The sequence below is a fragment of the Cyanidioschyzon merolae genome, chromosome 15 (genome assembly GCF_000091205.1).
Source record: "Cyanidioschyzon merolae strain 10D DNA, chromosome 15, complete genome".
Classification (NCBI taxonomy): Eukaryota; Rhodophyta; class Bangiophyceae; order Cyanidiales; family Cyanidiaceae; genus Cyanidioschyzon; species Cyanidioschyzon merolae.
In genome coordinates this window covers 408,358-431,747 of record NC_010141.1, presented here as the reverse complement: position 1 = coordinate 431,747, position 23,390 = coordinate 408,358, and the positions used below count along the sequence as shown (strand labels likewise).

Below are 23,390 nucleotides of genomic sequence, written 5' to 3'. Positions count from 1 at the left end.
ACCATCGAGGTTATCCGTATATACCTCCAGACAGACGCCTCCAAGCCGTTTCCGACCGGCCGCCCGCCATCGGCTTCAGCATCTCCGTGCAATATTCGAGTGTGAGAGGGTGCCCCACAGAGTTGAATGGCATCAGCGCTTCGGGTCTTGTCTTCAGCGCCGCAGGTCTCCGGATATTCATGGCGGCGTTCAAGTCTTGGTTCACAGAGTCCCTGCGTTCGTGTCCTCTGGTTGAACTCACGAATGCAAGTAGTCCTCGAACTCGTGCCCTCTGTGACACTACGTCTCGTCACCGTCCTGTCAGATACACATTTTTTCTGGCCAAGGTCCCACTCTCCCTCGTCTCCTTCGTCATTTGTTCTTCTTCGCTCGATGGTAGGCTAGAAGAGAACTTTTCGCTCTGGTTTTGTCGGACCCGGGGGTGACGACCCTCCAGAGTACTCGAATTCGATGTGCATAACTTTTCTTTGGGGTTTTTTATTTCTGAAACTGAATCCCCTCCTTTATGCCATCGGGAGAGGACCTTGCCTGAAGGAAAACGGTTTCCCGAAGGCATACGAAATGTGCCCCGGTGTGTCACTGTGCTGAAGGCTTCATCAATTCGAACGATCGATCGATCATTCCGTTTCACGACGGAAAACATTCCATCCATGAGATTCAACCACAGAGCATACGAAGGAATGAGAAGCAGCTCTACGCCTCGGCAGAATCGGCAAAAGCTCGAACGCAACGGGAACAGGTAAATGCCACGTTATCTACTAGAAGGACGTCACCAGAAATCAGGGAAAAGATTTCAATGATTCGGCAAAGTCGGTGGTGCTGTTACATGAGCCTTCTCTACGAGCGGAACTGAGGCTGCCGAATAAACCCACTTCAGCTAGAACATACGCCGATGTCGTCGTTCTCTTCGAGTTCGATCGTTCATAAAACGGGCGCCCTGCTCGGCGAATACCCATATGAGCACCGACCGTTTTTCCGAAGCGAGTCTTATCGACTTAAGAAACAAACCTACGTCCATGTGCTTCGTACCGATTGTGACGTTCCAGGAACGCCGCCATTGCGATTTCGGTGCGCGATGTCCGTGATCGAAATCGGACTTTTTGGTGACGGAACGCTCAGGGTTTCAGGGCCAAACAGACAACGTATTGAGAAACAGAGACGCTCGTGGCGACCATTGTCGTCGCTTTTGCTTCTCCTAAAGTGATCAACGGGTCCTTTTCTACCATTGACCATAAGCAGACTTTTAGAATATCGGGTCTTGGTAAAGGCAGCATACATGGGTTCCTGTCAGTGTTCCCCAACCGTACCTCTCCTATGGTCCTACTGACCCGAAAGAGGAGTGCAGTGCTCTTCCCAATGTTCAGTAAAGAATATGTATCCTACATTCAATTCGCCAACGATTCAAACGGTACTTTGCATCGTAATATCGATCACCTGCTATACGCTGCAGCAGGGGTGAAACAGAATTGAGTTGAAAGACTTGACATGCGTGCGTGCACGCGTGCGTGTCTAGGAAGCGGATGCGTGCGTCCATGGACGTGCGCACGCACGTTCACCTGAAAACGTTTGCTTGCCTATGTGGAATAAGTTAATTCGAAGAGACGCTGTTCAGTCAGAGCGTTCAGACACTGACTTTGGTGACAAAGCTTCCTCAGCAGCAACTGAGCCGGCCGCAAGTGCAGGCGAGCGCTTGACACGGAGCCCAGCGGCAACGTCGGACGAGAGCAGCGTTACCACCGAACCAACGGCACGGAACTTGAGTGATGCAACGAAAGCCAGAGAATCACCGGGATTGCCGCTCAACAATTCGGTAACCGCCCAGGTGGACGCTTCGAACGCAACGGTCAGCGGTGCCGGCGGGGCTGCGCAGCACCCCGGTGGGGTTACTGGTGTGGTCGCGACGTCTGTCATGTGTGCATACGCGTTCTCGGTGCTAGAACGGGAACTGCGCGCTCGAGGTCGTCTATCAACCGATGACGACCCGTTCCGTGAAGCGCTGCCACCAGACAGCGACGCTTACGGACTCTTCATCACATGGAAGATACTCGCGGACAGAGGGCATCTGCGGACGACCACCGACTCGGTGTGGCAACTTCGCGGTTGCATCGGTACACTGACACCGACCGGCCTCCACGATGCATTGCGTTCATACGCAGTCACCGCGGCCTTGCATGATCGTCGCTTCGCCCCGATCCGTATCGAGGAACTTCCCCGGCTGCTATGCGTTGTTAGTCTTCTGAGCGACTTTACGGAGCGCGACTCGGTTTGGGACTGGGAACCTGGCGTCCATGGATTGATTGTTGAAGTGGAACCGCAGTCTCAGCAGCGGCGATTTGCGTGGAGAAGGTTCACAAGGCCACGGACCTCGCGGTACAGCGCAACGTATCTACCCGAGGTTCCGCTAGAACTGAAATGGAGCAAATACGAGACCATTTGTTCTCTTATCAGAAAATCTGGTTACTTAGGTGACGTTCCGGCGACGGAAACCGACTCCTGGTGGTCGGAATGCGTCTTCCTGACCACATACCGAAGCACCAAGGCGGAACTGCGATACGATGAGTACCGCGCGATGCTGATTCACAGATTAAACTGACAACTCGGCAAGCGCGATTTCGGGCCAGCAGCAATCACCACATTGGCTGCCCCGGGGCTGCCGTCTAATGTACATACTACCGCTTACCAAGTTGTACGCGGCTCTTGGTCTGCGCTCCTGCTTATCATTTTCATACCGCCTGTTCGGGCGGATGCATGACCCCATGTTGTTTCCCCCATATCCATGTAAAACTAGATATGACCCTCAATACGATCATTGCATCACTGAGCGAGGTTTCAAATGGGCTCCAGCAGAGACACCGCCGGCTTACCGAACCTGACCAGGCTTCGCTCCTTGCATTTTCAACAAACGAAACAAACACTGGTTTGGCATCAGGTCTAGCGGCACATGGCTCCGCGTCGACATAGCGAACAGGCCAGATACCGCATACCATATCTCGAGCGGTCCAATGACTCGGACGGAACCCGTGGATGCGCCCAAACGCGTACTGGTAACTAACGAGATAAAGGCTGAGTCTAGTCGTGCGCCCTAAGCCTCGTCTGGCTCAAAATGCCTCGATACCTTATAATCTAGTGCCCAGCAATGGCGCTCATCCTCTATGTCCTCGGGAAATACGCACGAGAAAGAAACGATCCGGCTCGCTGTGGAGGCACCACGCTGCCGGATGCTGTCTCCGCAGCAACCGAGTGCTCTGTCGTGCACGGACACAGCGCTTTGCCTGCAGTTTTGTAGCACGTAACTCTGTCGGTGACCCAGTGCGATGAAAATTTATCAGTCAATCCAAAGCAACGTACTGCACTATTATCCAAGAACGCAGCGTTTGTTCAAACAACCCACGAGAGCTAGCTCAGTCGTCTTCGACTGCTCGAAAACCCAAGCAGTTCCCAAACCGAACCTGTTCTACTCAGTTCCTACAGTGACCGACACCACATAGTACCCTTGTTCCCATACAGGAACCTTCCAAAGCGCGCAAGGCTGAGTCCATGCAGACAACTCGCTTTGGAACGTGCTCATGCCGACGCAGCGTCTGGCGCACGCACCAACACGCCCAGCACACATCCTCGCATTTCTATACCTGTTCGCGTGCTGCGCTGAGACACTCGCATCGGTCACCAGTGACGTTTATTCAGAGCGTGTACGGGTTCAGGAGTCGATTCATTCCGTGGGCAGGTTGGCTTGCCTCGAAGGTGACTAGTAGCTCCCGAACGAACACAAACTTGTGGTTTCGCTCGGACGTGGCCGCTGCCCACAACCAACGCTCGCTTCGCTGAGGCGTCGGTGCACCGAGGCTGACCGATTCGAACTTTCAGCTGGACTCTTGTGTCGCTTTGGACCTCACTTAAGGAAATAGTTTTTGCACACGCAGCAACATGAGTAAAGTGGAGGTCGCTGGAGCGCCGCTGGACGCGCGCATACTCGCGAGCATCCTGTCATCGATGGGCATCGAAGAGTATGATGATCGCGTCATCCACCAACTACTGGAGCTTCTCTATCGCTATGTTGCAGAGGTCTTGACAGACGCGCGGGACTTGTCAGAACACGCTCATCGTGGCCAGGGCAAAGTTAGTCGCACTGGTTCTGGAGTTAGCGCAGCTGCTGCAGCTGGTGACATGGCTGAGATCGACGTGAACGACGTGAAGCTAGCTATTGAACTCAAGCTACAACGAGAGTTCGTGCAGCCTCCACCGCGAGAAGTGCAGATGCTTCACGCTCGTGAACTGAATGCGGTTCCCCTGCCTGTATTCAGAGGCGATCGCGATACAGTGGAGCTCCCGCCCGAGGAACTCCAACTCACCGCTCCGGTTTTCCGGGTGACGGCTCAGAAGAGGAAACGGGAACTCAATAAACGAGCATTGCCAGTAGCCACAGACGGAGGCGGCTACTCAACCGTGCTCGCAGTGTCCGACGCAGTCAACCAGCGAGTCGCCATCGTGACGCATGCGCACAGCGATACCGCTGGTAACTTGGGCGACAGTCCGCAAACGCGGATGATTGAATCGGAACCTCTAGCGGAGGAGGCATTTGCGAGAGCATCGCCTTCTGTTGATGAATCGTCAGAGCATGAGGAAGCCATGGTGACGAATTCGCCGGAGGCGGATCCAGAGCGCACCGGGGAACCGAGCAGTGCGCCCACAGCCGCTGCAGATGCCGCCAGAGCGGAACCAGCATCCCGTCGATCGCGTCGTCGATGAGGCAGCCCCAGAGAGGGCGTCAAGTGCTTGACGCAGAGCCAGAGGCAAATCCCTCGAAGATGACTCACAACGAAGCAGCGAACGACTCGTTGCGAGCAAAGTCTCGGCGAGCGATGACCTGGAATGCGCATGGACGACAGGTGCCTGGTGGTTGCGGATGCCCCGACAGAGACGGCGGCTTCCAATCCACGATAGCCACGCAGCGAAAGGTCCCGAGAAATCACCTAGAGACGATGAGGGTACGCTGGTCGAGGTAAGCGTTACGCTGGATCAGGAAACCGGGGATGGGATCTTTCTGGAGCGCTGTTTTCCGGCATCAGTTCTGAGGTCGCAGGCGTGCTGCACCGATGCTCCGTACTGAATCAATACCAACATGGGGATTCTTGAGACTCTGCTTGATATGTGCTCGGAAGAGATGCACTCAAGCTATCGCCGGGCATTCTCAAGGCGGACGCACACATGGCGGAACTCCGGGGCTCTGACCATGTTCGCCTTGAAAAGCAACACAAGCCCGATATCTCCGCACTGCCTCAAGGCGTAGAGACACTGCGTTTACAAAGCGATTTCGGGAACTAAACGACTCGTTTACCGCGAAAATAGTACGATACGCTACGAGGCAATCCAAGTCGCTCCTCATCCAGGGTCAAGAAGAACATCGCTGCAAGCGCACAGAATGCCCCAGGAGCGCTAAGGTGCTCTCAAGCGTATGTATCAGAGCACTGCATATCTGAGCTACTTCGAATCCGAATAACAGCTGGTAGTCAACACACAAACCCATGCAAATGGTCGTTGAAACAGACAGCGTGTTGGTATCGCCTGGAAGCGAACGGAACGAGGAAACCGCGATGAACTGCTCGCGAGTGCTGCAATCCCGTTCACAGCAAACACATAGGACACGTGACCTACTGGGTCAAATGGAAGCGAGTCCAAGCCTCTGTCACTGTAGAGCTCGAGTTTACGGTCTTGTACAGGGCGTCTTTTATCGAGCTTCCACGCAGGAGAAAGCCACACAGCTCGGCGTAGCTGGCTGGGTGCGAAACTGTGCCGACGGCTCCGTGGAGCTCGAGGCGTTTGGAACCACTACAAAAGTTGAGGAGCTCCTGGCTTGGTGTCGTCGTGGTCCAGAGCTTGCGCGGGTGGATCGCGTTGACATCGAGTGGTTGCCTCCGCCGCAGCACCCTGACGAGTGGAGGCAGTGGAACCCCTTTCGCGTCGTCCGCTAGGGCGAAAGGGATACCCGCGGGCTCGCAACGGCCACCAGTTCTTGCGCTGGAAAGAATGAAGTTCGCTTCCGTGTCCAGAGACCAGTTGTGAGCAAGCGTGTGATAAACCTCGAGGCACCTGTTCTTGTGTTGCTGCACTGCCAGCTGCTTTGGTATGGTGCGTTCGTAGGTGCACTAGGAGCAGGCGTGTGGTGAGCCAGCAGGCACCCGCTCTCGTACCGTTGCCACGTCAGCCGCGTCGCTATCTCTTCTGTGGGCGTTCGTGAGGACCCGCTCACGCATCTGGGTTTCTTGGGCGTAAGCGAGAGCCTGTTTGCATGCCGCCATCTACAGCGGTGCCCTGCGAAACTTCCTCGACCTCTCTAATCTTGATAGTGTATCGATGGAAATTGGCATTATGTCCAGATGTCTACCTCGCATAACGTCGCAGGTGTGCGCGAACCAGCTTCATGACCGCTTGAGACACTTCCGCTGAAGGATATCGACACTGTAGGAGCAGGAGAGTCTCTTGAAGACGACACAGCCCCGTCTCTGGCTGCTGCAGACCACTGGTGGCCAGCCAGACAAGGGCGGCTGCGAGCGCCAGGCCGTCCCCCGCTGTGGAGGCTAGCACCACCGATCGATCCTCTTCCTGTATACACTGGCGTATCTGGGGCAACAGCGTATCGAGAAGGGCGGCAGCGCTCGCCTCTGCACGAGACAGCTTGCCGTTGCTTACCGCTAGGCAATCCTCGCATCGCTGCTGACCGTTACTCGCTGCAGGCTGTCCTGAATTCAGCAAATGTTTGCATGGAGCATACGATGCCGAGCGAGCACACTGTTGGGCGGAGTTATCCCCATGGTGTGCATAGGCGCGAGGCGCGGAGCGCGCTCCCGCGGCTTCCGGCTGCTTCCAAGCTTTTGTCGATTGCTCTCTCTCGAGTTCGTGCGGCGTGCAATGCAAAGGTTGCGTAGACGGGCTACGCGTCGGGCTTAGGTCTTCGTTTGAGCGCGTCTGCTGTATTGCGACGCTTGCACTCCGTAAACTGGACTCTAGCATTGCTGCTGCACGCGAAGAGCGCTTGCAAGGGAGCGCATCCAGCCAGAAAACCCGGCGAGCGTGCAAGGAATTCTCCGACTGGAGTCCACAGTGGTCTCCAGATGTTGGGTTAGCCCTGGAACAGGCGCAACGTCCCAGAAAAACATGTACACGCTCCTGCTTCCAAATGCTTGCAAGGATCTCTACTCTGCAGCTTCCGTGATCTATCCCACAAATGTGCCTGTTTTCAGCCGACTGATCAGGCAGGACGGACGAAAGTGCTTCACCCTGTGCGAGCACATCCCGAATACGCGACTGGTATTGCCACCAGAGCGTCGGCTCGAGGCCCTCGCTCCAGGACTCCTCGTCGTCTCCGGCACCAGCGACATAGCGGTAACGACAACTGAGGATCGGGTTGCCCTCCTGGCGAGCATCAGATGCGGAAATCCCAACCACAGGTATCACATGCAGAGACGACTGCTTGCCCCCGGTGTACTGCAGACGCATTCCGACCTGCTGCAGCACCGCCAAGGCCTCGCGTACTGAGCAGCTGAGCGAGAGCCAGTCCCCGGTATCGCTCGACGACTGTCCCGAACAAACGCGACATGCGGACGTTCCCTGAAACCTTTCAGCGAGTTTTTGGTCGCCTCGAAATGCGACCATTGGCCAAAGTACACCCCAGTCACTGCGCTGGCGGATCATTTCTTCAAACCAGTCCATAAAAGGTTTGCAGGATATCAATGCGCCCAGTGCAGCGGCGGCCGCTTGCCCCAACTGTGTCATTTCGTCCTTGTCGATGCCCCAGTTGCAACAAAGGCGTAGCCAGAATGCTGCAACACACGAGAGCTGTGCAGGATCCGGGACATCGTCGACCGAGCTGTGGAAAACGGGCCACCACCACAAAGCGTTCATTACTGCACACCACAATGGCAAGGTGCAGCGTAACGCATCCGGCCAGAGTTTCCCGGAGCGGGTCGCATCCACAATCGCCAGGCCTCCGCAGCGAATGCATTGTAACAAGGCTGGCAAGTTCATGAACCGCATTGAAAAGCGCTGTTTGCCATGATGCCCATCAACGGACTTGAAGTGCACCACTGGTTCGAATGAAAGTTCGCCCAGCTGAGCGAAAGTGTTCGGCGGCGGCACGTACCAGCGTCCGCAACGTTTGTTCCCCAGCAGCGGCCAGCAACGAAGCCAGTTCTGCTCTGGGGACGTCCCAAGAGCAGCGTTTCCAGCGAGTTCAGGCGCAAGTACCCAGCTGCCTTGTTCGTAGAGTGCTTGGACGGCTGCCGCGTCCACGGCGATAGAGGCGAGTCTGTTCGCTCTCTGTCGCTGAGCTTTGCGTTCTGCGCGAAGGACCTGAGAAACAGAACCTTTCCGCTGTGCGCCCGGCGTTACAGCATCTACCAAGCCATACTGCAGCGGTTGCCAGTCCAAGTTAGCATCGAACGTCGCTCGGAACTTTTCTACGACAGTAGTCAGGCCAGGGTCCTCTGGCGGCTGCTGCGCCTCTGTAGGCGCACGGGCCAGACCGGTGTCCAGCTTCGTCGAAGACGCGTTCAAGATCGAATGCTGAATCAGTTAAGAAGACCGAAAACTGTGGCTATTCGAAGATTTAAAGGTCAACGTATGCCTCACGTCCCGAGCAGCGTGCAGGTCGACAAACCGCTCAAGTGCGGACGTCTTCCGAGTTCCGAACAAGCGCCACCTCGATGATCGGTGAAGCGAGCCGCGCTCTATACCATAGAGCTTTGAGGGATCTGCGTCGTCACTAGACGCTTTTGGTATTGTATTCAAGTGCATTTGAGATCGATTTTTACTCGAGGGTAATGTGGAAACAATAGGGCAGGTTTCCAAGCGCTTTGTCCTAACAGGCTTCGAGGGAATCCCAGCGACATAAGCGGGTCTCGCTCAGTGATTCAGCTCTTCGCTGCGCTTGCTTCCAAGTGGTGCGTACCATCCTTCATCGCTAGGGCACGGTAACTGGAGCGGATGGATATTTCCGTTGCAAATGATGATTATGGGTCGTTTGGTGTATTCTCACGGGGCTCGTGGCGGCTAAGAAGTGGGATCGTGCCTCGCCCATGCGTTCGACGACAGCTCCGCATTCTATGTACATGTGCATGGACATGTATGGGTAGATATGTGTGCAAGTACCGGCTGGCTGGACTCATGACATTCGAAGCTGAGGAAACGCGACTTTACCGGTCGGAGCGGAACTTTTCTACGCTGCGAGATACGTGAATCGAACCAAAATACGGTGCGTACACAATCGCTACAGGTATCCAGAGAGGAGATCTCAGCTCCTCCAAGGATGTTTAGAGATTTCCACCGACTCTCAACGAAGCACCAGAGACTTCATAGATCTAGCTACCCAAATAGCCTTGAGTTCCGTGGTATCGTCTACAGGAGTCGTGGCGTCTTCGTTCTGCTGCGGCGGGTGTGCCTACTTGAAGCCCGGCATCCGATTCAATACTTTTTGAAAGGTGTACAGTGGATGAATCGGGCGGGATACTGGCAGATACGCGATAACATAGCGTCGCTAAAAGCGATGAGAATTCAGCCCCTTCGCGGATGCCTCTGCTGTGAAGATGTCGTCAAAGTACGACGTCGACTGTTTATCCTCGTCAATCCGAGTGTGTGAATCGCTGCCCCCACAATGTGTCTTGAAACAGAGATATCGAAAACCTGACGCATGCATCATATGGAGCATGCGTCGCATAGCGAAGGAACGAGAGTTGAGGCTCGTGCATTCGCATGGAATACTGCTATCGGTTATTTTACGAGCTCTCATTCGAGTGTGTCACGACCCATCTTCATTAACGTTACGTAGCATATGCCTTCGTCAAAGCGTCCAAGTACACACCTCAAAACGATGACCGAAAGTCCTTAAATCACGTCCATGTACGTAAAGCGCTCTTTCGCTGTACGCCAAATGTAGAGACTGTCCATTTACAGCTAATATTGTACAAGAAATCGAATAAAAAGAACCAGAGCAACCAGCTTCGTGTCCTTCTTTTCACCTGGTACAGGGGTAGCGTGCGAGGAGTTGTGCGCTATGTTGTGGCTCTCTCAAAAGCATATAGAATGGCCAAAAAACTGCACGTTTCAGCGTATTCTGGCTCCTCTGTGAGGATGCGCCCTTTGCGTTGCCGCATGCAGCGCGATCGTGTTCACAACGCCAACGTCGATTTCCGCACCCGGAATCCGGACTCTGAACGAACGCTCGGATACCTGCTTCTTGAGTTGCGGTGTGTGCGTACAACCTAGCAGTGATAGTTTCCACTTTCAAAGCTTTGACCAGTGGCACAAGTTTCACGCCTGGGGCGGTACGTGAACGCCAACGTGAGCACGAGGCGCGCGCTCCACGGCAGATAGCAGCGCCCATGGCGAGCCATGAGCACCGAGCGCAGCTCGGTTTCTTGCTTGGGGTTTTATCCCTGTTACTGCTACGCTTCACTGGGCATGTCAACGCTTCTGTGCCGACTCCAGTACCATGGAGCGCGATAAATGAAACGTGCTCGAACGACACCGTTTTGACACAGGATAGCTCGGCTTGTTTCGCTAGTTTGCCGGTAGCGAGCCCCGCGCTGTCGTTTCGCGTCAATACATCTTCCATGGATAGCTCGTATCTTATAATTGAAATGTCACGAGAAAACGTGACGGTTGATGCTTTTCGCTTGGCTGGGCGCGTCGAGCTCACTGTTCAGGATGTTGCACGAAATCTGACGCTGGCTACGGACAACTGGGGCTATCTCGCTGGACTCCCATACGTTTATGTTGTCTTGAATAAGACGCAGTTTGGGAATAGGACGTTGAATGTAGCAGTCCAGGGGAACTATTCTTCTGTACTAACGAGCGAGCCGCAATCAATCACGATACAGGGGCCGATTCGTTTGCGCTTCGCGGACTCGCTGAAGCAAACCTGCGCCTTAGGACCGTTCTCCGAAAGTCCGTGCTGGGGAAATGGGACCTGTAGTACCAGGGGGGTATGTGACTGCAGCGGCAGCCTTGTCGGACCGTACTGCTCAGTGGAGGCACCCAATATTACTGTTGGAGAATCCACGACGACTTTGGTGAATTTCAGCACCTTGTCGTATTATCGCTTCTCCGCACAAACATTGAATACGAGCTCGGGAGCTACCAACTATGCTGTTACGTTAGCGATTCAAGGGCAAAACGGCTGCCCAGAGCTTTTGGTTACCCCGGACAATGGATCTTACCGGTCGATGCCTGTGTTCGCAACATTCTCTCCGAATGATAACTTCCCAGCGAACGAATCGGATACGAACAGTTTCATCTGCGGCTATTCGACGCAAAACGTGTTGCTGTCACCAAATGCAAGCACGTACTGGGTTTCGGTTGCAAACCGGTATTGTCCAACGAATATGGATCCGTTCTCCAAGGCAAACGTGACCCTGCAAGTGAAAATTTGTGGCGGTAGCAGTGGTTCGTGTCCACCGGCGTCGCCGGCGTGCACCGGGCCGCCTTTCTACAACAGCTGGTTTTTCCTACTCCCGATACTTTTCGGAGGCATCGCCGGCGTCTTGGGTATAGGGCTGCTTCTCGCCTGGTTGTTCCCGCGGCGGGAATACCCGACGGATCCAGGCGTTCTTTATGCGATGGGTCCTTACGTCAGCGAGGCCGAAGCTCAGAGGCTCGCGAACAGCGGCATTCGAATCGTGCCGTTGCGAGGGCAGCGCGGTGCCCGCAACCGTCTTCCTCCGATACCACCTGAAAAAATTGAAGCTGTATTCCCAGCGTCTTTGTATTGCAGCGGAGAGCATCAATCCTGCAAGCGCTCGGATACGAGTGACGACGCTGCCGCTGGGGAAAACGCTGCAGCAACTCCAGGGGTACCTCTAGGGGGCGAGCGCACCCCTGATGCGATCAATGATAACACGACACCGTATATGATGATGCCGAATTCCGCGGAATCGTTGACTTCACCGTCGCTGCTTGTTCAAGCGCGAGAGTTGGCGAAATCAACGACGGATCTAGCGGCTGTGCCGCGACTACCCCCCGAATCCGCCATGTTCGACCCAGAGAGGTCGATCGCCTACAGCAGCATCACGTGTCCAGTGTGTCTGGAGGATTTTGCAGATGGGGATCGCGTGCGTCGGGTCGGTTGCCACCACCTTTTTCATACAGACTGCATTGACCCGTGGTTGCGCAAGCATCCGGCGTGCCCGGTATGTCGCGAAGACTTTTCGCCGTTGTTGCGGAACCATGCTCTACCAAATGAACCTCGTTTACCGGATCCAGTTGCACAACCTGGAGACGTCGAGCGGGGTATTGGTGAAGCGCTCCCGCCGAGCGGCACCATGATGAATGCGCCGGTAGCGCCAGCAACGCAAGCTCATGAAGCAAGCACCGGTGCAACGACGTATCGCCGTTGGCCATGGCCCCGTTCAGCATGGCTCGTTTCGCGACGTACCAGCCAGAGTCTGCCGTCATCGACGCACACCGAGTCATCGAATGCCACCGACTCTCCCCAGCCGCAGTTGCGATGATGCGTCAGCACATCCGCGTGCCGGCGTCCCGCTCTTCCAGGCGCTGTATGCAGGCACGCGAAGGCTCGTTTGACCCTGCATTCGGTCATCAGCGGCTGGGGATGGCGTGCCTGTGCTGCAACGACAAGGGGCGTGACTCTTTCGCCGCACGAAATTAGCGAGCATCCGATTGATTCGAAAACGTTAGGCAGGAACTGGACACACCATAGGCGGCGTCCGCGACAGCCGTTCGTGACAAAGCGTGGACGGTACTGGCGAATTCTAGAACGTTGTAGTTGAAAGGGATACGAGCATGGATGGCGGGCTAGACACCTGTCGGCAAGATACCTCATGGCACCGGCTGTCTGGCTGACAGACCGAGTGACTGGCTGGTCACCAAGCGGGGCATCTTTCCGCCCCAAGCTGCTACCGCGTGCTCGGAGACTACTTCCCGTAAATGCATGGGAATACTCGTTGTTCCCCATTGTTTGCTACGCCTTCATCACTGCGATCGAGACGTAACGCCATCAACCTTCGTCGATGGCGAGTTTCGTGTACTCAGCAACATCAATTCATGAAGCTCATCAATTGGTCATTGATTGCCCAGGCTGAAAGTGTTCCTGTCGCATATATACCACGCTTTTGGCGTTTTTGAATTGCTGAACCGTGCCCTGCCAATGCCGTACTCCTTTCGAGATTCCAATGCTCGGCCTCCTGGCTATTGATTTTTACCCATCAGAAGCCTTCAGCCTTTTTAGCACAACGCTAACATTGAGTACGAAGCGATCACCTCGAAGCATCGATCGATACAAGGCCGGCGGACGCCCTGCAAGCACGACACGTTTCGTATTGGTGATGGAGGCATTCAGGTCTGGGTTCAGAAAGTGCGTTGTTGCTCGTGGAATCGCAGCACAGCAAGCCTCTCATCTTCGATCACTTCGGTATCTGGCGTCCGGTCCGCTTCCCGGACACCAGATAGTGCATCCGAATCTGCTTCACACTGGTTCCTTCTACCAGATTCCACATGCGTTCATGGTCGTGGTGCGCATATGCCGCCTCGAGCGCATCGATGGGAATCGCTCAGGATCAATACCTGCACTCGTTGTACGCTCGGTTCATCATGGGAAACGGGCAGCCTTTGCGCGCTACGGCACGTCTAGCACCATAGGTTACCAGTGATAGACGCGATTTGTCGGCGAGTCACTTTTCCAACTCATTCATGCAATTGGCTAAAGCATGTTCTTGTCTCCATCCAATCAGAACAATTGGCGACTCCAGCGCGATCTGACATACACGCCTGTCAAAACTCGTCTTCATAAAGCATCTGGATGCTCACGGACGCTCTGAGTACTGCGTAAATAGCATCCTCATCGGCTCGATGCGGTGCTCAGCGCGTCGAACGGGTCCTGATCCCGTCCTTCGACCTGCTGGTACGCATCCTGGCCTCCAGCGTGGCCTTCTCGCTATCGTAAAGAGCCTTCGAATAGTTTTGCAGCGTCGTCCATGCTCCCGATCAGGCGTTTGGATCCGCGCTCCTGATCGAGACGCGTGGCGATGACGATGACGGCTTTCGACCCGGCATCCACGTGTACCACAAAGTCCTGAGCTTCATCTACACGAAAGGTTGCAATCGATTGTAGCCGCTCGCTTCAGGCAAAGGTTCCAAGAATTGCATACAAATGGATATTCCGTTGATCTCGATTGTCTGATCGGCTTCTTTCCGTTTCTTCCCTGTAAACGAGACACCTTGCAAAGGCTCCGCCAACGCTCCAGGCGATGTTGTCGGAATACTCCTCTACGTTTGCTGCCAGAGACAAGCCGTCGCTCCCTGAACAGGCCGTAAAGTACGCTATCCAATTGTCCATGGTAATATCTTTGGCGTAGATGTGACTCATGGGGACCATATCGTCCTCAAGCTTTGAGGAGGCGAGAGCGCCCGGGTTGCAGTGACATGGAGCATTCCTTGCTCTGGAGCGTTCGCTTCAGGAAAACACGGGAGTGCAGGTAGCAAGGAATGCACGAACACATCACATTTCCAACGATATCTGCATGCGACATCCAACAGTCCGAGAAACAGAGCACCATCATAAGCATGAACGACCTGAAGCGTCTCTGGATCTCGTTGCGGCATCTCGTCTGAGCTCGCAATCACCTCGATGTCTTGTGGCACCAGCCGATCACTTGCCTCTATCAACATCCCAAGAATCATGTGCATCACTTCGCATTTTACCGGACCACGAATTTGTGGGCACAACGCTCAGCTGCTGCGCTGCATGAACTTCACGACAATGATCTGCATATGGAGATGTTCTTTTTCGATGTTCGTCAGACAAGGTTCGGTACCCGCGCTTTGGATGCTCGCATCGCCGACGTGCTGCGGCAACGTGTCATGGTATTCTGGGACGCGGATGTGTACATCCCGGATCCTATGTACAATCTGTGCAGCCTCTTCAGTCCCGAGCATTAGCTGTGTTGCCGTATTGAAGGTTTGCTGGAAGCAAACCAGAGAATTGTGGAGAATTGGCATCCCTAGGTCCCGAACTCGTACGATCAGTGGCTTAACTGGATGCTTCATACGAGGAAATCTCGGCCAGTCTGCCTCAAGTCAGAAGCTACACGATTCCTAATAGCGCCCTGCATCCATCGATGTTTTGGACGCGAACGATTCCCCTATTGGTCCGTTACTGAAAAACTGTCACTGGGCAACAGTGAAGACGCCATCGACTGCATTAAACGAAGGAGAATCAGCAAGCACGAAGCGCAGCTCAAAGCAATTCTCAGCCGTGTCCGCCTCGCCAGCTGTCCAAGCATGTTTAGGGACGTTGTCCAAGAGCAGGACGCAAAAATATTGGAAGGAGAAGGCACGAAGAGTGCTTCGACGAAGGAGAAGATGTTGAAGGTCTCTGTTCATTTAGCGATTTGTGGGCGAGCGTACGACTGAGTCGCCGCTCAGGCCCATCTCTGGGAGCAAAAGGGTTGCGCTCTCCAGGATGATGCATATGCAGGTCTAGCATTGCTACCTCATAACGTCTCATCGAAAGAGACGAATCTCTGATTGCTCCGGTAATCAGCGTTCATATGCCACTAAAAAATCGATTATGAGTTGTTCAACGCTCGAAAGGTCTATCGCAAAAAGTGCTTCTTATCTCGGTCGATGCGCGTCCATATATCACCATTCGTATCCAAGGCATGGAAACTTCTCATTCTACGACGTATTCAATGGTATTTCGGATTGGGCGTGCGGAGTGGAACCAGAGGACCACTAGATACAGTGGTGTGAATAGAGTTTCCCAAGTTCTGTTTTCGGTGCAAGGCTATCAGCATAGGAACAACGGCGCGGGTAGTTCATCCGCCTGCTGACCGAAAAAGTGACTGACACCGACACGTCATGCCGTTCTCCTTCATGCCAGCAGGCACAGCACACAGTCGTTGCGGGACTTGTCTCCACTCTACTCGATACTTTCCCTTTGTTCCATGCCTTTGGGGAAACCAAGATAAATAGCGTGTTCTGGTACAGGTCATGCCAGCAGGCACAGCACACAGACGTTGCGGGACTTGTCTCCACTCTACTCGATACTTTCCCTTTGTTCCATGCCTTTGGGGAAACCAAGATAAATAGGGTGTTCTGGTACAGGTTCTCCAGAATTCGCTGCTTTGCCCACAACCATGGCATTCAGCGGCATACAATCATCGGTTTCAGTGTTCCGAGAGACGACAGCGCACCTGCCGCTGCAGCGTTGGCGTTGTTTTCTTTCAGAGCGTTTATACTTCAGTTTCGAAGTTTGAGTTTCACGTCCAGCTGTTGGTATAGCTCAACAAACGCCGGTTGTTCCGAGAGGCACATGCAGGGCTGGATCGCTGTGCAACGAGCGGCGCTAGCCTCGGCTCGCGTGCAGCCTCAGGTTGCCAGTCGCGTTGCTAGATCACTCCAAGAGTCGCGCTGGGGCCTACGCAACCAACAGCACCGGCAGGCAGCTCAGGCAGCGACTGTGCAGAAAGCGTCTGCAGCAGTGGAGCAGTCACCGGGGCCTCAGTGGTTGGCGCCTCTACACCCCGCACTCACTAGCCTGACGGGGATGCTGCGACCGAACCGTGCCAGCTCGGCAAGGTCCCGAAACAGACACTCGAAAACCATGATCCCTGCGGTGATTCAACGCTATCAACAGCCTGACATCTATCTTAGTGTGCCGTTGGAGCCGCTCTATGCGGACCTGCATGTTTACCACCGCTGCGCTCGGAATCGACGTAACTCACTGACGTTTTGCGGACCACTCTATAACCTCATTGTTTACACTGATGAAGCGGCATTAAGCGCTGTGCAAAACGGATCAGCACAACCGATCGACCACTGTTATCGGGCTGTTCTACGACAGCTCCAAATCGATCCGGTGAACATGCTGCCTATTCATGCGGGTTTTTATGCCGTTGATGTATCGGGTGTACTGCACCCCCGTGGCTTTCGAATGCGGCTGCCAGTTCGTCCGACCGATCTGGAGGAATGCACCGACCTTCAACTCGGGTTCGTGAACTGGATCGTACGAGCCATCGATGTGTTCGTGGAGCGCGACGTGATACCGCCTCCGTTTTTAGCAATCAGTGTGGCGCGTATGCAACTCGAAGAGCGGCGATATGGTCGGGATATTTGCTGTCCACCAGGTATTCGTTTAGCACATGGTATCGAGGATCTCCTCATTCTCAAGCTGAATCGCAGTGCACGCACTCGTTCCGGTTCCTAGTGCTCTGCCATGGGCGTGATCACTGCGAGAGACAAGCACCGGGGCTGCGCTCTCATCACGAGAACGTCTCGTACTCAGCAAAGCGCGTTATGAGTGGAATGCGGGGGTTCCCAGTGCTCTGCCATGGGCGTGATCACTGCGAGAGACAAGCACCGGGGCTGCGCTCTCATCACGAGAACGTCTCGTACTCAGCAAAGCGCTTTATGAGTGCAATGCGGGGGTTCCCAGTGCTCTGCCATGGGCGTGATCACTGCGAGAGACAAGCACCGGGGCTGCGCTCTCATCACGAGAACGTCTCGTACTCAGCAAAGCGCTTTATGAGTGCAATGCGGGGGTTCCCAGTGCTCTGCCATGGGCGTGATCACTGCGAGAGACAAGCACCGGGGCTGCGCTCTCATCACGAGAACGTCTCGTACTCAGCAAAGCGCTTTATCAGCGGAATGTGAACACCGCAAGGAGACGCGGTTGATACACACACGGGCGAGTCCGCTTGTTCCTCATGATCGCGGGGTTCATTCAAGGCACACGTGTCCCGTTTCCCGCCATATTCCGCATCCATTCGATGCAGCCTGCCTGTATTGCATCCGAAAAACGCTACACCAAGGCATCGCTGCAGGTATCGTGATCAGAATAGGGGCATTGGGCTAGGGGCATGCATCTGGGGCACTGTCGTCGGCCACAGCACTGAATGCCGTTTCGCTCTATTCGCTATCATCCACTAGCGCGCATGGCGACCTCCTCGCATCATCGATTCTACTCCTCAATGGAATGGAAGAATGGTCGCCAACATCGGCTCATGCGATACAGTACTTCCAGCTCTTGTCTGAGTCGTCATGCTGGTATGGTTCGAGCGCCGCTTCACTGCAGTGACATTGGCGCTACTGTCGTCGAAACGCGTCTGTAGTGGGTTTTTCATCTGTTTGAGTCAACTGCGCGGCTGGAGAACCGTCTTTGGTGGATTCCGCGGCAGACGCCTGCCCATTTGATGAAGAGGAGGCGTCGTGTGGGTGCTGCGGTAGACGTGGCGGAGCACGAGCTTTCTCATGCGCACAACCAGACCGTTGCAAAGCTTCCATCATTTCCTGTAGCAGGTCTTTCCACGACACAAAGAGACATTCCGGTAAGCCGTGAATAACGTAGGAAAAGTCGCTGCGTCCCCAGATCACCAGCACTTGCCGTGCAGCAGCGCGAAGGCGTCTTCGCGCTCGGGTCCGCACCGTTGCTCGTTTCCCAAAGACAGCCTTGCTTGCCCGAACTTCAATAATCGGGCGCTGCGTTGGTCGTCTGCACGGGTTGGCGACGAGCACGAAACACTGCTGTTCGGAACGCCTTGCTTGGGGGCGTCCGCCTGCACGGTGGTGTCCACCGCGCCTGGTGTCCCGCGACGGTCGATATGCAGGCCCCGAACGTTGACGGTTCAAGTTCGTGTGCGCCGGTTTCCCGTCAGAGGCAGCGATCAACAGACTACCACTCGCACAATGTTTAGATTGTCCTCCTGTGGCCGGGGGAACGAACCAAAGCGGCCTCTGGGCTCCGCCTTCGTTCCAGGAGAGCGCACTAGCCGCTCGCAGGACTGCGGGAGAGCTCTGCGCAGTTCGTTGCACGAAACAGCACGTCGTTCGCGAACGAAAAAAAGACGGCTGTTGCCTTGGTGTCTGCGGAACCACTCCAAACGCCATGCTTTCTGGATTTATGCTGTTTAGGTGGCCCCACAGGCACCCAAGTTCACAAGTGAATGCGGCAACGACCTGGGAGTCATCGGTGCGTCGGCAGGACGCCAGCACATGCGCAACGCCGTACGCGGCTGGGAGATAGCTTCTCAGCGATACAAGTCGCTTGTGGACAAAACTCAGTTCGGGTATTGAACGTGCGACTCGACGCCAGCACTGGACGCTTGCCTGAAAGCAAACAGTGCCACAGTATGTCTCTTGACCCGCATATGATCGAATGGGGGTTCCGTTCACTTCCGAGGCGTCCCGCGGGGCCCCGTTGCCAGCGGCGGGCTACGGTTCGCACGTCTGAGCCAGCGACGACGGCTGCCTCTTCACTGGAGAGTCTGCACCAGCCAGGGCAAGCGGTACTTGACCAAACGCATGATCCTATGGGGCAGGGCGAGGAAGGCGCCCACGCCTCTGGTTCAAGTCAGCGTTTGTGTCGGGACTCTGGTGCTCACCACGTCCCGGAGCGAACGGAGGAGCAGCCTGAGGCACTCGACGCGTTCCCGGTTGCGATCGCCGAGGCGAGCATTCTAGACTCGCGTGGCCAGTTTACGTATCTTGACCACACTGCCGACGTCATGATCCATGCGTGGTCGAGCTCATTGCCTGGGGCGTTCGCCCAGTGCCTGCTGGGACTCTACGGGGTCATGCTCAACGTGGAACAAGTGCGTGCGCGCTTGGATGCGAGTCCGCAAACGTGGAGCGCTCGGGGTCACGATCTCAAGAGTCTTCTGTACGACTTTCTGTCCGAGGGTCTATATCGATTTCACGTGGACGGCTTCGTGGCTGCACGAGTGCTGGTGACGGCGTGGCAAATACCAGTCTCCGACAAAGAGTTATTTCGAGAAAGCGATTTAAATGATTCGGAAGGCCAGTTAACCGCTGAAGCTCGAGAATCCTATCAGATGCAAGTCACTGCATTCGGTGAGGCTTTTGACCCACAAAAACACGGCACTGGCACTGAGGTAAAAGCGATCACGTACAGCGCAATGACGATTCGTAAACGAACACCGGCAGAGACAGCTGCCGACAACGACCCCGAGCGCGTTTACGAGGTTTTCGTTATCGTGGATATCTGAAATCGCTGCGGATACGCCGTCGATTTGAGAACTGGTTCAGGCAATAGTGGATATATGTGGATCCGGGCGTCACCGACATCTCCAGGTGCAGCCGCATGCCGTCACCAGGCGCTAGAGCCCTGTAACCCAGAGCCGCAGCACCAAAGCGTCCGGCTGCAGCGTAGAATTTGCGTCGATATTGGCTTTGCGGAGCTTGGAGTCGTCGGGATATCATATCCTGAGCATTTGCACGCTAAAAACTGCACCATGTAACGGTCTCGTCATCGACGCGAACTGTGCTGCGATAGGCGAGTATCCGACGTATGCTGTGAAAGTCTGTGCGCTTTATCGCGATGTATGCATCGCGTTGGGCTCGGACGCGACTCTCCGTGCGGTAATCGTCATCCAAAAACCAGTTTGCGCGCGTGAAGCGCTCGTGTGAGGCTTTCTCACGCACAATCTGTACCTCGAGGTTTCCTTGGCAATTGTCCCTGCTCTACCTCGAGGTTTCCGTAGTGGGGGTCGGCACGGGCGCTGGGCTTCCGTCGCCTCCGGTCACGGCGTTGCATGCCTGATCGAATATCCAGCTCCAGCCCGAGTGATGTAAGGCATTGTAAGGTGTGTTTGCTCGCTCAGATGTACTGAACGCCCCGCTGGACTCTCGGATGCAAGTTGCGACGGACTGGTTGAGCGTCCACTGCATCGTCGCCGCCAGAGGCAACAGCGCATCCTCCGCTGCTGGGTCATCGCTTTCCACAAAGGGAAGAACAAAGAAGAAACGAACAGCTTCGGGTTCAGAGACGTCTGTGGAGGTTCGGGTCACCTCAGGTGTCCACCGGGCGCCTGTCTCATGCATCGAGCAGACCGCGGCATCAAGTGGACCAGGCGCTGTCGGAACGAAGATCATCGAGCACAGTTCTACGGGCGTCGATAACGACCGGAGCTGGTGTTCACGGCCCTTGGGCAAGCACGTGCTGAGCGGCAGTGAGCAGCATCCGGTTGGTATACGCGTTCGATAGCGAGCTCGAGCATCGCCCAGTCTTTCATTCAAACGATGCAGTGCGCTCTCGGATTCCGCGTTCATCAACGAAATAATACTGAAGCACGTCTGATGCTGAGCGTTGCCCCAGAGCGCTAGCGTCAGGCGAGCATCGATATCCAGACAAATCCACGTGAAACCGTGCGTCGAGCAAGATTCCAGCCCCGATGCTCGACCCAGTGCGCGGCCAGCTGCACCCTCAGAAGGCGCTCGGGCCACCATTGATGCGTTCTCGTCTGAAGTTGATCCCTCATAGGCCGCTCCAGTTCCGCGCAAGGAGCCGAGACGCCCACCCCAGATACGCCAACAGGATTCACCATCGCAAGTGTCGCGTGCCGCGGGCACCGGCTTCACTTGTTTTGCCACGAACCAGACGTCGGTCCCAGCGCCTATGAGCGTTGGCGTTTGACTACCATGCTTCCAGGAGAGTCTCGTGATAAAGTCGCTGGATGTGCACCATGATGGATCACCGCCGCAACTAGAGTAGATTTGCTCTACTCTGTACACCTCCGGAAATGCCGAAATGCGAATTTGGCCCTCGATGTCAGCACTAGCTATGAGACGGCCTCCAGGATCGATTGCCAACGATGTAATGATTGACAAATGCCCCATGACTGGCTCTACAGAAGCGTCCCCCGCAACATATACCGGCTGACGCAACAAATACTGCCAAGCCGGCTCTGGCAGCAACGCTTCCTCCCCGATCTGGAGCGCGTAGACGTCACCGAATTTGTCGGCTGTGAGCGCCACACGGCCGTCGAAACCCAGCTGTACAGCTGTCATCCGTTTCGGGTTCGCTCTGTGCTCAAAATTACCGCGGTTAGTTTATCTGTCCAGCAAAGGCTCCATCCGCGACGCTCGTATCGTCAAGCGTGCGAGGCACCCGGCCAGCGTTCCGGAAAGCTTCAGACAGCCAAGGGAAAGCAACGCTTTCAGCACAGAATTAGACTCAGAAACTCTAGTCCAATGCAGTTATACGCTTCATCCTTAGATCTCGGCATGCTAGCGAGGTACTCGTACCGAACCAGCTTACTTTTCGACGACAGTCTCCCAGAGCATCGCTGCATCTGTCGCTTGCGCGGGTTGTATGTGTTTCCCTCGAAAAACGCGCAGTATCTTATCATCTCCGGCAGCGGCAAGCATCCAGCAGGTCTCGCCATCGCCCCGACTTGTCGCCCGCCCGCAGCGCTGAGCCGCGATACAGCGTACCCCATTGCCACGCAGAGAGCGGGCAGCGGCAACCTTGGCTGCTCGGAGGTGCTCTCGTTCGGACACATTGGCGGATACGTCAGCAGGTTTCGTCCGCTGTCGCTTTCTTTCGCGTCCGTCAGTGGTTGCTCTCGCCAGTGCGGGGCTCAATGCGTTGTCGCTCGTGGGAGAGCGCAGCCACACTGGTCGCACCGTCCAGCGCCACGCCTCGGAGCTCTCAACGATAGCGGCATCTATTACTTCTGCGCACTCCGCTACAAAGATGCTGCCGTTCAGCGGACCGCAGAAGAATACTAGTGCTGCCTGCTCTGCGGCAGTCGCAACAGCAACCCCTTCTGCCTCCATGCCAGCAGTATTTTGTTCACGGCTTCCTGCGCAGGGTAAGAGCGCGAATCAAACAAGCGCCGAGCATACCTCACAAGCGGGCTTTCTCTATCAGTCTCGAGAGCGCCGCCAGGATTCGAGCGTTGCACGTGCCCAGACAGAGAAGCTGTACGTGTGTTGCACCCCTTCAACTTTTGTACCGTGTGAGATCGCTGACACGATCCAGGATATAAAGATGCACAACCGCCACCAGCAACAACAAACCTCTTTCAAAAGAAAGACGTTGCTTCCCGCAGTTTTCAGCGGTGGCGGCGAACGCGCCCTAGACAAATCGTCTCCAACTGCTGTGTAGACGCCTTCCCGTCTTTTTGGAGCGGCCGCCAACTACTGCTTCCAACTTTTTCTCATATAGTTCGACTTTGAGAGGTTGTCCAACAAAGTTCACTCTTGTCAACGCTGGAGGTCTCGTCTCCAGCACCGCACATCTCCTTATATTGATGGCGGCGTTAAAGTCTCGGTTCACAAACTCCATACGTTTCGTGCCATCACTGGTTGTACTTACTGATGCAAGCAATCCTCGAACTTTCGCTCTCCTTTCCATTTGCCCTTCCGGCAGCGCTCCGTACTTTTTCGTATCCTCAGGGCTCCGCTGGCACTTTTCCATCTCCACCCTCTGGAGTGTACACCCCAGTTCATGGTGTGTATACGATGTTCGAAACTCATCTACAGGTATTGTTTCAAAACGCCGTGCGCGCTCCCTCTACGTTCTCGTCGTTGGAGCTGGCGTCGTCCTTTTTGGGTCTTCCATCGGCCTGCTCCGTACGCTA

At 55.2% G+C, this 23,390-nt stretch overlaps 9 protein-coding genes and 1 non-coding gene across 10 annotated transcripts, besides 1 other annotated feature; 6 read left to right on the top strand and 4 right to left on the bottom strand.

The window, feature by feature from the left end:
• Positions 1 to 1,207: 1,207 nt before the first annotated feature.
• CYME_CMO166T lies at positions 1,208 to 3,555 on the bottom strand. Its single transcript, XR_002461498.1, has one exon. It is a non-coding gene; the product is annotated as a hypothetical transcript (transcript).
• On the top strand, positions 1,577 to 2,593 carry CYME_CMO167C (hypothetical protein, conserved; the record flags this gene model as incomplete). Its single annotated transcript, XM_005537509.1, has 1 exon — positions 1,577 to 2,593. The coding sequence occupies one exon, from the start codon at positions 1,577 to 1,579 to the stop codon at positions 2,591 to 2,593; it is 1,017 nt and encodes a 338-aa protein (XP_005537566.1).
• Positions 3,556 to 3,924: 369 nt separating the features above from the next.
• On the top strand, positions 3,925 to 4,746 carry CYME_CMO165C (TATA-box binding protein-associated factor 9; the record flags this gene model as incomplete). Its single annotated transcript, XM_005537508.1, has 1 exon — positions 3,925 to 4,746. One exon carries the CDS (start codon positions 3,925 to 3,927, stop codon positions 4,744 to 4,746), a length of 822 nt encoding a protein of 273 aa, XP_005537565.1.
• Positions 4,747 to 5,660: 914 nt separating this feature from the next.
• CYME_CMO164C (similar to acylphosphatase) lies at positions 5,661 to 5,969 on the top strand (the record flags this gene model as incomplete). The annotated part of the gene is made up of 1 exon (XM_005537507.1): positions 5,661 to 5,969. One exon carries the CDS (start codon positions 5,661 to 5,663, stop codon positions 5,967 to 5,969), a length of 309 nt encoding a protein of 102 aa, XP_005537564.1.
• A 409-nt stretch (positions 5,970 to 6,378) lies between these two features.
• On the bottom strand, positions 6,379 to 8,031 carry CYME_CMO163C (similar to initiator tRNA phosphoribosyl-transferase; the record flags this gene model as incomplete). Its single annotated transcript, XM_005537506.1, has 1 exon — positions 6,379 to 8,031. The coding sequence occupies one exon, from the start codon at positions 8,029 to 8,031 to the stop codon at positions 6,379 to 6,381; it is 1,653 nt and encodes a 550-aa protein (XP_005537563.1).
• Positions 8,032 to 10,373: 2,342 nt separating this feature from the next.
• On the top strand, positions 10,374 to 12,500 carry CYME_CMO162C (similar to ring zinc finger protein; the record flags this gene model as incomplete). The annotated part of the gene is made up of 1 exon (XM_005537505.1): positions 10,374 to 12,500. One exon carries the CDS (start codon positions 10,374 to 10,376, stop codon positions 12,498 to 12,500), a length of 2,127 nt encoding a protein of 708 aa, XP_005537562.1.
• A 3,821-nt stretch (positions 12,501 to 16,321) lies between these two features.
• Positions 16,322 to 17,215, top strand: CYME_CMO365C (hypothetical protein; the record flags this gene model as incomplete). Its single annotated transcript, XM_005537504.1, has 1 exon — positions 16,322 to 17,215. One exon carries the CDS (start codon positions 16,322 to 16,324, stop codon positions 17,213 to 17,215), a length of 894 nt encoding a protein of 297 aa, XP_005537561.1.
• Positions 17,216 to 18,093: 878 nt separating this feature from the next.
• CYME_CMO161C (hypothetical protein) lies at positions 18,094 to 18,894 on the bottom strand (the record flags this gene model as incomplete). The annotated part of the gene is made up of 1 exon (XM_005537503.1): positions 18,094 to 18,894. One exon carries the CDS (start codon positions 18,892 to 18,894, stop codon positions 18,094 to 18,096), a length of 801 nt encoding a protein of 266 aa, XP_005537560.1.
• A 242-nt stretch (positions 18,895 to 19,136) lies between these two features.
• Positions 19,137 to 20,012, top strand: CYME_CMO160C (similar to archease; the record flags this gene model as incomplete). Its single annotated transcript, XM_005537502.1, has 1 exon — positions 19,137 to 20,012. One exon carries the CDS (start codon positions 19,137 to 19,139, stop codon positions 20,010 to 20,012), a length of 876 nt encoding a protein of 291 aa, XP_005537559.1.
• Positions 20,013 to 20,487: 475 nt separating this feature from the next.
• CYME_CMO159C (unknown WD repeat protein) lies at positions 20,488 to 22,584 on the bottom strand (the record flags this gene model as incomplete). Its single annotated transcript, XM_005537501.1, has 2 exons — positions 20,488 to 21,829; positions 22,064 to 22,584. 2 exons carry the CDS (start codon positions 22,582 to 22,584, stop codon positions 20,488 to 20,490), a joined length of 1,863 nt encoding a protein of 620 aa, XP_005537558.1.
• A 409-nt stretch (positions 22,585 to 22,993) lies between these two features.
• Positions 22,994 to 23,390: part of a sequence feature (repetitive element) that runs on past the window's edge.